The 13,630-nt window shown below is 49.3% G+C and overlaps 1 protein-coding gene across 7 annotated transcripts in view; it reads right to left on the minus strand.

The window, feature by feature from the left end:
• The window catches only part of qkia (QKI, KH domain containing, RNA binding a), a 67,110-nt gene extending 53,607 nt beyond the window's left edge, over positions 1–13,503 (minus strand). For all 7 annotated transcript variants that reach the window (XM_067242592.1, XM_067242587.1, XM_067242591.1 and 4 more), the window contains exon 1: positions 12,679–13,503. In XM_067242592.1, the coding sequence (XP_067098693.1) occupies positions 12,679–12,823 (145 nt within the window). In that variant the 5' untranslated portion in view covers positions 12,824–13,503. The remainder of the gene's footprint in view (positions 1–12,678) is intronic.
• Between the last annotated feature and the right edge of the window lie 127 nt (positions 13,504–13,630).

The following is a 13,630-nucleotide window of genomic DNA, read 5'->3' on the forward strand; positions in this document are numbered from 1 at the left end:
TGGGCGGCAGCCTCAGATGGGCGGCAGCCTCAGAGCGGCGGCAGCCTCAGAGCGGCGGCAGCCTCAGATGGGCGGCAGCCTCAGAGCGGCGGCAGCCTCAGAGCGGCGGCAGCCTCAGAGCGGCGGCAGCCTCAGAGCGGCGGCAGCCTCAGATGGGCGGCAGCCTCAGATGGGCGGCAGCCTCAGAGCGGCGGCAGCCTCAGAGCGGCGGCAGCCTCAGAGCGGCGGCAGCCTCAGAGCCGCTCTGACAGCCATCAGTGGCGTTTACAGAGAAACGTCTCAAACGTTTAACTGGATTATTTCATCCAAGTTGTGTCCCAAGAAGCCCCGTCTTCTAATGAAGATGGGGTGGATGGATATTAGAAAGCATTGGTGTGTGTGTGTGTGTGTGTGTGTGTGTGTGTGTGTGTGTGTGTGTGTGTGTGTGTGTGTGTGTGTGTGTGTGTGTGTGTGAGAGAGAGAGAGAGCCTGCGCTAACCCAGTGGGCAGACCCATGCTGCAGTAACGGTGGCGTTTCGGGGGCTGAGCCGGCTGGCGGCAGAGCGATCTGACAAACATGATGTGGCTTAATGTGGCTCCTGGCATCACTGCCTGCATGACGACCACGATTGGATGTGTCAGAGCCCGTTACCGCGGTGATTAGACAACGAGAACAGACAAGAGACGTGGGCAGGAGCAAAAGCCCAGCCGCATGCTGGCACACATAAACCACACACGCACACACACACGCAGAGCAAATTGCAGGTGAGTCGTTGGTCAACTATTGTAGAGATAAAGAGAGCAAAAAGGAGAGGGAGAGAGAGTGTGTGAAAGAGGGATAGAGTGAAAGAAGGGGAGAGAGACAGAGAACACAGAAACAGTTTCTCCGCAGAGCCATTAAACCCGGTGACTAAAATTAGAAGGAGGGAGTGGATGGATGATGGCGGCTGATGATGTGAAGCTGCTTTATGGGGCTGAGTGTCAGTGGGGGGGCACACACTCAGCCCAATGAGCCGTGGCAGTGCCAGTTTCCTGCACGCAGTGGGGTCTGCAGGGGAGTGCAGGGAAACTGGCTGGGAGAGCCGGCTCAGCGCAGAGCCATAACGGCTGGGTCATAATGACAGCCATGGGGGGGCCGTTCATTAGTCTCCCCATGAACAGCCAGATGAGGGGAGCTGGGAGGTACTTGAGCAGGACACGCCCGAGGTGAACACCCCCCACTCCAAAAAAAGAGAGAGAAGACAGAAAACCAACAATTGACCCACAACATGTCTCTCCTTGCCTCCCTGAAACTAGCAGTCACTGTGGTCGTCGTTTCATATAGCAGCTTTCCAGTGCTGGCTGTCAGTGCTTGCTAGTCTACATTCCTACAAATGTGGAACAGTTTCTGAGAGAGCAGGTAGGGACAGATGCTCTTAACTCTTTAACGCGACACCACCTCCCAACCTCGGTGTGGAGGGGCTGTGTGTGGAGGGGGGAGGGGCTGTGTGTGGGGGCTGTGTGTGGAGGGGGGGAGGGGCTGTGTGTGGAGGGGGGGAGGGGCTGTGTGTGGGGGGTGTGTGGGTAGGGGGGAGGGGCTTGTGGAGGGGGGAGGGGAGGGGCTTGTGGGGAGGGGACCAGGAAAGCAGCGCCGTGATGTTGAGGCGTAAACTGAATCTGAGGAACCAGACAGACTAACTGCAGGACTCGTTTGTACTCGCAAACACAACGCACACGCAGTAACACACACACACACACACACTATTTACTCTCCGGCGTCTCTGGGGAGCTCATTTCACCTGCCACTGAATGTGTGCTCACAAACAAAGCCAGACCTGTACTGAGCTAGTCTCCAGACTCACGCTCTCCATGCACCTCAACCCATTTCAACATCAAGAGGGTGTGTGTGTGTGCCTTGCCTCTCCTGCTGGATCAGAACACACAACTACCTTACCACATTGTGGCCGCAGGCAAACGCCCACACACACACACACACAAGACCATAACAGGATGGGCTGCTGCAGAGAGAATGTGGTACAGGATGTGTGTTTGTGTGTGTACTGGAATGTAAGATAAGGAGGGGAGGACAATACCAGGAAAGGAAGGCAGGCTGGTCTGGTGTGTGGAAGCAGGGCCGGGTGTGTGGGGGGGGAGCGGAGATGGATCCTTCCTACCCCCAGGGTCAGAGGTCAGGGCGGGGGGGGTGCTGGACAGGGATGCTGTTTGCACCCGTCAGGTAGTGTACACACTTGTCTGTGTTTACTGCCAGACATACCGACCAACACACACACACACACACACCCTTTTCTCCACCACGCAATAACAGGAAAGGTCCTGCTGTCAGAAGAGGATGAGAGGGGGGGGGGGGGGGGGGGAGGAGGTGAAAGGGAGGGAGGGTGGATGCTGGCTGTCAATGTGCCCCGAGAAGATAACCACTACTTCCTGAACCGCCCCTGTCCTAGGCTACCAATCTGCACACTGCCAATGGGGATAGAGACAGAAAATGTGTGTGTGTGTGTGTGGGGGGGAGGCTGTGTGGGGAGGGGGGGAGGGGAGGGGGGAATGAAGGGAGTACAATCTCTCTGTGTTTATGGTCCGGCGTAGGGCTGCAGGAGTCTTTTCTCCCAGCCAACAGAAGTGATGTTATCACTTACACAGGCCTGTCAGACGACATGCCAACGTGGTGTGTGTGTGTGACTGTGTTTGAAAGTGAGACTATGAGCACCGCATTCCTGTGGCTCTAGTTAACAGGAAATTAGGTCATGAGATAACAAGGACTGTTTATACCTCTGGTGAGGGCTTCGCTGAGAGGTGTGTGTGTGTGTGTGTGTGTGGGGGGGGGGGGGTTAGAGAGCTGGGGGGGTGGGGGCCTGGAGCTGGGTTCCAATGCCTCCGATTTGTGTATGAGGAGGCCTGGGGCCAGACGACAACCACCCCCCTGTTCTCCACAGCAGCCAGCCTCACACCAGGAACCTCATGCATGGCTTCCATCAGACAATGGTCTCATGTCATGAGAGGACCTGCTGCCGAGTAACACCGTCTGTGTGCACGTGTGCTGAAGCTGGAGGACACGTCAGGTGACGGTTGCGTCAGGTGATGTAGTATCATTAGGTGTCGGGGTATGGGGGTCTGCTCTCACTCGGTCTAAACTGTGTGTGTGTGTGTCCGTCCGGTTCTAGAGGGACGATGAAGAACCACCTTGTCAGTGTGTGTGAAAACGGACCCAATCCAGGGCGAGGAGCAGAGCAGAGCGCCTAGCAGAGAGAGGGTGACCTGGTCCTGATGCAAACCGACAGGCCCGGTCCAGGCCTTTAATGTCACCACTGGTCCTCAATGACAGAGAGGAGATGTAGCCCCCAGGCTGGGTTACTGCCATGGAGGGAAGGAGAGTGCAGAAGCGAGAGAGCAGAAATGAAAAGTCAGTCAAGAGAACAGAGGAAGAGGGAGGGGGGGAGGGAACGAGACATAGACCAGAAAGAAAAGAAAATAGAGACAAAGAGAAAGATATGGTTGAATGAGCAGAGTGTGCGAGCGACCGTATGAGAGAGAGGAGAGCGAGAGAGGAGAGAGATAGAGAGAGGTGAGCGAGAGAGAGAGAGAGCGAGAGAGAGAGCGAGAGAGAGAGAGAGAGAGCGAGAGAGAGAGAGGTGAGCGAGAGAGAGAGAGAGCGCAACACAAGGTTTAGAGTGGTAAGCCGAGGAGCGATGGAGCGTCCTTGCCAGGATGAGCGAGAGGAGACAAAGACAGGAAGAGCAGAGTAATGCTGTTGGCCTCTCTCCCGCAGGAGCTTGCTCGCCCATCCTCCCAACACATGTTCTCCAGTAGGAGGACACACTGTTTACCACGCCGATGCCACACAGGCGCTGCGCACGCTCTGCACAGCTAAACCTAACCCATCCCGCCTGGGCCAGGGGGGAGCTGGGGAGATGCTAACAAAAGGGAGGCGGAGAGAGAAGGGAGAGATGAAACCAGTGTCGAGACATTTTGTGACAAAAAGGAAGAAAATGTAGACGGAATACACGTGTCAAACACTATCAAAGCCCGGAGATGGGGGAGAACAGACTGACCTCCTGGCGTGCTGGGAGGAACAGTAAACCAAGAGCAGTCTCCCTCCCTCCCTCCTCCCCTCCCTGCGGTTCCAGAGTCTCCAGGACAGCAGAGCTAACATCACCTGGATTCTCCCTGGTAGCACCCCCCCCCCCCCCCTCTTCCCCAGCCTGGCTCAGTGGCTGCCCCACTCTCAACCACTTAGCATCGGCCCCTGTGTATACTCAAGCTATCTTATCTAGCGCCACAATAAAACTACACCTCGTAATCTTTATGGACAGACAGTTGCTACTTGATCCCAGATGCAGTAGAGCATGGTGAATGGAGTGGTCTGGGTGGCTATACTGGTACCCTAGCAAGCTGGTGTGGGCTACTAGCTAGGATATAGTGTACACTTGTCCACTACTGTGTTGGGAGTGCACTTTGATACTGTGGCAGTAGTGTATACTTGTATCCTAAAGACCACTATAGTAATGTGATAGTAGGGCATACTTGTCTACTTAAAATCACTATGCTAATGTGATGGTAGTGTGTACTTGTCTACTTGGCCCCAGGGTGTGTGCCAAGACAGGACCCAGATTACACAGGGGGCCATTGTGCTCTCAACGAGGGGGAGGGGGGGAAGAGAGGTGACCTTGCCCTTAGCCTAGGAGATGACCTCATTCACAGCATAGAGGAATGTCCCCCCCCTCCCTCTCTCGTTCTTAGCACCCTCCCTCTCTCCCCATCGCTCTCTCCATCGCTCTCTCTATCGCTCTCTCTATCGCTCTCCCCATCGCTCTCCCCATCGCTCTCCCCATCGCTCTCCCCATCGCTCTCCCCATCGCTCTCCCCATCGCTCTCCCCATCGCTCTCCCCATCGCTCTCCCCATCGCTCTCTCGCTCCATCGCTCTCTCACTCTCTATGCTGGCCTTGCTCCCCTTTCCTTTCAGTGCACACAATCAATCAATTCAGTAACACACTAACACACTAACCCTTTCATAGGACCCACACAATGATTTCCCATTGTTTTCCACTGGGAACCCAGTTGGGATGCTTCCCCTTTAGTGTAATGGTGTTAAAGACCTCTTTGTTTCCCCAATTAAACCCCGGACACACAACTGCAGCTCCCGTGTCGGTGTCCCGATCCACTCTGAAACGACGTCACGTGTAACATGGCGGCCCCGCTACATGCAACAAATACTCTGAACAAACAGCAACAAATACTCTGAACAAACAGCCCTGACATCTTCAGAGTTCAGTCTTGTGTTGGCTATTCAGGCGACTGCAGCGGTTGTTAAGAGCCAGTGTGTGTGCTGTCGCTAAGGCCAGGGGGAGACAACTGTAAATGAGTGTACTGGACAGGGATGCTCATAATGAACCGTGTCACCGTTACCCGGCAATACGAATGTTTACCGGTTAATACTATCGGTTAAACAGTGTTGCCAATATAGCGACAATATTAATGATTAAAAATGATTAAAAAGTCTTATCTAGCGACAAAACAACTGACTTTCTGCTACTTTGGCTCTGATCTATGTTCCCGTTGATTAGCAGCAGCAGATGAAACGGTTGGTTTTCTGTCTTTTTCTTTCTAAATGAGCAACCCTATACTGGACACACAATGCTGAAGTAGTTCTGCCTGAGGTTCCTTGTCAGTAAACAAACCACATCCCAAATGGCCTGCTGGACTGGACTTCTAACCTGTTCCTTCATCGAACAGCAAAACGCCCCACAATCCCTCCACAAAGGTCGCATTACGCCAACTGTATACGTAACACTGTCGCCAGTTTTAGATGCATCCAGATAGCATGTATATGTGGCATGTTTACATGTTGTTTCTGTCACCCGGGGGGAGAACATGGAACATGCTGATGTCATGTCCTGGAGGGGTGGGTGGTGGTGGTGGGGGCTGTGCCCTCTGTCTGAATACCAGTCCTGCTCTCTACATATGTGATGGCGGCGCGCTACGCATGATGCTCCCGTCTGCCTGGGAGGAAGGTCATCCGGTTGCCCTTGCGAATTGAAACAAGCATGTGCGCGCACACACCTCACACAAACACACCTCACAAAAAAAAAGTTACAAAAAACACAAGCTGCTTTGGGACAGCTTAATTATTCATCGTTTGATTTATCATTCTCTGCAGGAGAGCTGCGATCCCACTTGATCTATGGCCGGTGTGTGAAAGGAGAGGCCTGGAAACAGCCATTTTTGCCTGGGTTGTGTGTGTGTGTGTGTGTGTGTGTGTGTGTGCGTGTGTCTGGACCGAGTTGTTGCCTGCTTGAACTATAATAAGCAGAGCTGGACACGTATCTGCACACAGAGCAGCACCTGCAGAGTTAACCTGACAGAGAGAGGGGCGGAGTGAAAGGTAAACAGGTTAAGTGTGCTGTGCTCTGAGAAGGAATTCCTGAGGTGGCAGGCAACCGTAACCATGCCTCCCTGAGCAGGGAGGAACACGCCGAGCGAGAGCTTCATTTTCCTTAATTTCCCTCGGTTGAGGCAAAGAAAACAGCAGAGGGAGACAAGCGGAAAAGACGGCGACTCTGGGAGGATCAGAAGAGGGCAGAACGGCACAGAGCTCACACGCCTAACGGTGGGAGACCTGCAGCTCGTAGACTCAAAACGCCCTCCCAAGAGAGAGAATACAAATAAAGGCGGAACAAGAGACAGAGAGCGACAGAAGAACGAGAGAGAAAAGAAAGACGGCGAGGACGAGAAAGAGAGATGGTTGGAGCCCGTCTGCATCTCCCAGACAAAGTAATACCGGAAAAGAAGAGAAACTAACATTTCTAAAAGAACAAAAAATTGAGAGGGGAGGGGTTTGAAGAGGGTGGGAGAGCTATTCCAAGTAGTCAAAGAATGTAAGAGGGTGAGGCCCTACTCCTCGCTGTGTGTGTGCGTGTGTGTGTGTGTGTGTGTGTGTGTGTGTGTGTGTGTGTGTGTGGGACAAACAACGTCTGGTCCCAGACTGTCTCTCCCAACTAAATTAAAATGAGTCACAGGAAGTCGACAAAAAGGGAGAGGACGAGAAAGGACGAGAGAGGACAGAGAGAGGAGGAGGGCATTGGAGCTTTGTTCAACTCCCTTCATCCTCAAACCCAGCTGAAACAGCCTCCCCTCTCTCCCTCTCTGGAACCAGTAAAAACAAACAGCCGGACAGCCCATTCCTGTGTGGCTCTGGGTGTGACTTCCTGCAAGCAGACTTTCAGACCCAGCCAGATTGGAGTGGAGGAGGAGGAGAGGGGGGGGGTCACAGTTCACTAAAATAGTCTGTCAATAACAGCTTAGCAGATGTTGTGACACAGCCATTACAACATCCCTTCACTTCCCCTCGTCATCTCACACCACCATCTTAATATCTGCTGGTCGAACTGCTGTGTCACTGTGAAGCCAGCTGGCTAACAAATAAGGAGAACTATTTCCTATGTTGCAGGAAACAGATGGAATATTCTAGAATGTGTGTCTAATTACAGTAAGACTTGACAGTCTGATTAAACATCAGTCTGCGAGTGACACTCACACTTCAGAGTTGTTCGTGCTTGACATTCAGAACGGAAAGGACTAAAACCACATTTCAGTGCTGCAATGCAACAATAGAGGCGTATAAAACTAAAAACAGGAGCTCCTAAATAGCCACTAGGCTGTTTATCAGCCAGGAGGTGTAGGGAGGATTTATTGGGTGAAGCGAAATGCAGGCAGGCAGGCAGACAAGCAGGCAGGCAGGCAAGCAGGCTGAGCCAAGCCAGCAGTGATAAGAAGGCCCCTGCAGTGGCGGGATAGAGGTCTGAGATAAGAGGAAGGGCCTGACGCTGAATGACTTTATCAGCCCTCAGAGAGGCAGGGGCCGGGGGTCAGTGGAGGGGGGGGAGGGGCTGTGAGCCAGGGGCCCCGGCTGAGGATGGATCACACAGACACCAGCATGCGGCCTTCAGATAGAGGCTTCTGGGACTGCCTGCTCAGGGCCTGGACCCAGCCCTGTCAACCTGACACACCAGCCATTACCATACACTCAGTGTGTGTGTGTTTGAGTAAAGGAGATAGTCTGTAACTCAGCATTACAACAGTCAGAGGCAGCTCAGTAAAGCCACTCACTGAATGGGTCTGGTAATTAAATTCCAGCCTATAAGTGGTGCCTTGGGAGGGTGGGGGAAAGAGAGGGGGACAGCCCTTTCCCAGCCCCCTCCCCTCTCTCTCCGAGGTCTCTTGCAGCCCCAGGCTATGTCTTAGTTTGCGAGCGGCACTCAATCTTGTTAGATGGCAAATTGATTGCATGTCGAAGGTTAGTGCAGGTCTGGCCCTGCACTGCTCACACTAAGGGTCACACTGGAGACGGGAAATAAAGTGCCAGTGGCCTGCAGGAGAGAGAGAGCGAGCGAGAGGGGTACTCGCATTGACCGTTAAGGCCTCGATAAACTCCAGTGTTGTACGTGTAGGTATGTACGCACGCAGGCGCCATTGCTCACCCCACCGCATACTTTATGTCTTAACGGGGGTTTAAAAGCTATGTCCACTAGGAGGTAGGTCAGCAATAGTTTGTACCAGACGGGAAGAATGTTGACAACTAGGCCTACTTTTTGTACATTAATAAACAGAGCAGCCCCCCCCCATGATTAAATTAAGCTAGCTGGGAATCACCAACACAGTCTGACCCTGGGCATGACCTTAGTCTGCTGTTAGCTTTAAAAAGCATACAGGCTCCAACTGAAACTTTGTGAACCCTTGGACTAATCAGACCTATTGAAACCTGACCTATTGAACGTCAACAGAGATGTGCAACTATTGGCAGGGAGAGAGGGAGTTCCATACTGACTTATGGCATTTTCTCTCCTTACCAACTGCCAGTTGCACACCGTCCTAATGTTTTATGGCTCCTCCTGCCAGGAGAATATACAGTATAGCAATTTGAACAGGTTTGTTTGCTGGCATGTCAACTGAGGATCATAAAAAAAAAAAAAACTGGAAGACGAGTGTCACCTTGGAGATGAACAACTGCTGTGCAAGGGAATCTGAACAGGGCCTGTCAGACTCTACTGTGACCTTGACTAGCTCAATACACACCTACACACGCACACACACAAAGCTACACATAGGCACCTCAAGCACACACAGGCATCAAACGCACTTCTCTCCTTCACACACACACACTCTGATGGTTTAGATTGAGGGGAACTGGGAGCAGTTGTTACACACACGGGGTCACAAGGGGTAATGCTCTTGGTGTCTGCTTTCTCTCGCCATGGAAACAGCTGCACATACACACACACAAAACATTGCACACGGGGGAATGTGTGTTAGCTATATATGTGTGTGTGCGTGCAGCTGTCTGGGCTCCTCTGAGAGGAAGAGAGAGAGAGACAACTGGAAGACAAGCTTTAAGCTTCTTTCCCATGTCTCTCTCGTCTTGGCTGTCGTTGTCCATCCTTTATGGGCAGAGCAGACAACGCCACAGTCCATTTATACTAAACTAAAGAAGAAGAAAGAAACTTTCCTTCTACAGGTTTATAAACGTTGTGTGTCGTAGTTTTGCCTGCACATTTTGTACCTATTTTCTCCACAGGGAGCTAGCACAGTCATTAAGTTAAGTATCAAACAACCTCTAGTATACTGCCTGTCTTTGCTGTTCAGTGCTATAGTTAAAACTCAGGCATGGCATTCATTCTGCTCTACAGGGTCACCTTGACAGGCTAGCATGGAACAGCTGGGGTTCCTACAGAGACAACATTTCCTGCCAGACCCTGAAACAATCCCTTCTTGTCTTCCTGGATAAACACGCCAACTTCCCGGACACAGGTGAATCCTAGTGCCACTACATATGCTCTCTGAATCGCTGCTTCTGGACAACCCAGTTAAATCAATAACACATATATAAAGCTCTGGAAAAAGATTAGGAGACCACTGCACCTTTTTCTTTCCTGTGAGGACAATTTTGAGTGAGGGACAGAAGGGTAGAATTTCAGACCGCACTGCAAATACCCTTCTGTTCCTTCCACAAAAGTCCTCAACTTTTTTTTTTTGGAAAGAAAAAAGTTGCAGTGGTCTCAATTTTTTCCAGACCTGTATAAACGTATTTCACGGGAGTTAGACAGTTCCCTTCAAGACCTGTGTGCACCAAACACAACCACATGACCGTATCCCAATCCTGGCCCGCGCACATCGAAACGCCTGTGGTTGATATAAACAGAGTGAGAGATGTCTCCAGTGATCTGGGCTGATTTAAATCACAGTGAGCTGTTATCCTTGTTTTTTACCACAGAGCATATGTACTTTGTGGTATGCAAATGTCTCTGGCCAACAGCTAAGCACTCAGTCCATTTATACATCACCAGGCTCCTTTATACAGACTGAGAAGTGAGAATGTGAGGTAACAGGTTCTAATTAATCTGTCCTTTAGCTTAAGGTTCTAAAGGACATACTAGTGGAATTACTTTTATTTAAATAATTGGGGATTGTGAGGAACCTCAATTTAAAGGGTGAAGTAATAGTTCCAGACCAGACAGACACAGAGGTCTCTGAACTCTGGTGATTTTGATCACACACACATTAAACATTTGGCAAAACGGTTCAGTTTTGTGGCTGCTGCCGTGGAAACTCCGGTAAACTGTGGAACAACTTTGTCGGCTCGCTAGAGGCGGCCAGGGATTGAGGGCCAGCGTAGCCTAACCCAGACAACTTAACTCAAACTAAGCCATGGTGATAGAGACGTGTTTTTATTTTAATCTTTACATGACTGGGGAAGTCAACATAGAAAGTGTTCTCTTGTGAAGCAACAACCTCGCCAATTAACTGAAGTTTAGTTAATGTCCAAGTTGACATACAGATACTGTGAGAGCGTGAAGATAAAGAGAGAGCAATACAGAGGCACACCATGTTGCTGACTGCGTGGCCCTTTTCACTCATTGTCCAAAAGTGGAAGGGGTTTGGGTGAAAGCTGGGGTTTGGGGTTGTGGGGGTTGGGCAAAAAAGTAAGGCGGAGGGATATGGAGAGGTAAAAAAAAAATCTGTTTCCTGTGTAAAAAACCTTGACGAGAGAGCGAGGTAGGAAGGTAAATAATGTTTTTTTAAAAGAGTTGCTTCAAGTGTAATCATTTAAGGAATGTCTAACAGGAATGTTCCAGTCTGGAAGGGTTATAGTATAACTGAAAATTCAGCATCTGTAACCAAGTCTAGTTGGTGGCAAAACTATTTTGTTTTACAATGCAAATCAGATCATTCTTGTTCAAGGGTTTGGACATGAATGTTGCAGCAAGGGGTCTAGAGGATTGTAATGTTCAGTCTTGCAACCATTCAAAAAAAAATGTTTACAACACGTATAGGACCTCCCACACCGGTCTAACTACTCTCACAGACTCAAACTACTAGTCACTGAAACTGTGACGAGTTGTCAAAAGAATCTGACACGGCCTTCCCAAATTCCAGTTCCTATCTCATTAATACTGCACTACCATGTTTTACGTTTTAGATATCTTCACTGCATTTATTTGCCTTAGTGTCAGTTCTTTCCAAAACAAGCATGATATTGACAGAATCTGACTGGGACTGTCCGCGAGGGGGATGTGGCGCTCTCTAGCGTCACCAACTCAATTACATAAACCTCACTAGAAGTAACAAGCATTTGTCCTTAACACAAAATAATTATAATAATATGTCGAGTTACCGATTTTAGAACAAGGCGCTTCAACTGGGCGATCTTAGAGAGATGCGCACCGTTCCTGACAACAGTGGCCCAAAACAAAGGCGACATGGTTAAACGGGTAGATCAAACATGACGGCTGCAGTTCGTGGGAAACCATTTCTAACACGTCGTTGTGTATAGGGCATATGTAACTAATCCAAGTCGATAACGTTGTGATTAAGCTACAAAGTGTGTATTAGCCACCACTCAAAAGTTCTAGGGGTTGTGAAATCTCTGCAAACCAGTAACTCGCTGTCCATTGTTACACCAAGACGGCAACAGCCTGGCACATTCCGATGTGTTCCTATTCAGTAATTTTGTTGCTTGGCAAATGTTTAAAAAAAAAGGGCGATCCACTTCCTCAAAAGGCCGAGAAATGTAATGGTTTCTTTGTTTATCTGCTTTTAGTCTTGTTATTTTGAGTATTTTTTTACAGGCCCGTGCAAAATAGCTAAACCTAACCAATTTTACCCTCCACGAGAGTTTGATGGAACGCGAACGAGCCATGGCTGTCTACCATTCCTCGTGCAAGCGAAAACTACCCCTGCTGAAACTTCGACTGGGACATAATGAAAGTTATATCGTTTTAACCAAACAAACCAATAACATATTGTCACATCTACTTGATGCAAACAACTTATCCGGATAATACCGCGTAGGGTAATTAGCTTGTATCATGGCTAGCTAAAACTTTTCCGTTCGCCATCGTCACAACTCTTGAATGCACAACAAACTGGATGTGCTACTCGGCCTCCAAACTCCCGGATCACATACACCCATCCTCGAACAAACACCTACTAAACTAGTTGCTTTTTCTTGCAGACGTAACTTGGTATACCAAGTTAGAAGGGGAGTTTTGTCGTGCCGTGGGACTATTTAGCAAACAAAACATTTGAGCTTGGCTAGTTAGCTAGTGCGTTCCTGCGCTCCTCAATGCAGCAAGCATGCCCACCGAGGGTCACAGCGCCGTGGTCACGCTTTCACTCCCGTCTCCCCATTTCTACAGACGGCATTTACCTTCATCCAGAAGCCTCTCCAGGTGTGTGAAGATTCCGCAGAGATTTGGCAAACTGGTCATCAGCTTCTTTTCGTTTAACAATTGCATCAAATAGTCGGGACTCGGCCTCGGTCTCTCCTTCACTTCGATCTCCCCGACCATCATCTTTGCGTCGAGAGTGCGAGCAAACCACCAACAGAATCCTTTTTTATGAAAAGAAAAAAAATGTAAAAGAAAAAAACTTGCGGATCAAATCCCTCGTTCCCCCCCACGTTTCGATGGCTGTGGTTAGACGACCCTCTGGACAAAATATGATTTAAATTGTTGTTTTCGTTAGAGCGGAGATAAATAAAAGACCGTTATCTCCTCCCAAATAGTCTCATTCGCCGTATACTCTCCTCAACACTGTGCGCTCGGGGACGTTCCGATTAACCACTGTGTCAGCGCGAGAGAGTATTCACCAAATGCGTCCGCCCCCTTTTTGACTATTGGTCAGCCGTGTTTTGAGGGGTGGTGAAATGCCAATAGGTATCGTTGGTTAAATGATCTACAGAGATTAGAGCCAATTGTGAGCAGCACAGCAGACCGATATGTATTTACACATCTTGCTCTAGCACAGTTGCTCAATTTACATGAACAGTAATATTGTGCAATGTACATATATTTCCTTTGAAAATAGCTCCTCCTTTTTAGCATTCATGATTGAAACCTTGCTCTTTATCCGTTTTAATGTATGTATTTCATGTACTGGATACTGTTATAAACCCACAAACTGTATGCCTTTACCATATCATCTGTTTTATTGGTTTGTCATTACATTGTAACAGTCTTAAAGTTGGATAAATTCATGGAAATACTTTTTTTTGTTTATTCAATCTGCAAGTGCAAGTTATAAATAATAGATTTCCTTTGCATCTAAGAACATGTTCTTTGTATTTGTACAGTTTTACATTTTACCAAATGTTTATTGAA

This window comes from Osmerus mordax, chromosome 9 (assembly GCF_038355195.1).
Source record: "Osmerus mordax isolate fOsmMor3 chromosome 9, fOsmMor3.pri, whole genome shotgun sequence".
Taxonomy (NCBI): domain Eukaryota; kingdom Metazoa; phylum Chordata; class Actinopteri; order Osmeriformes; family Osmeridae; genus Osmerus; species Osmerus mordax.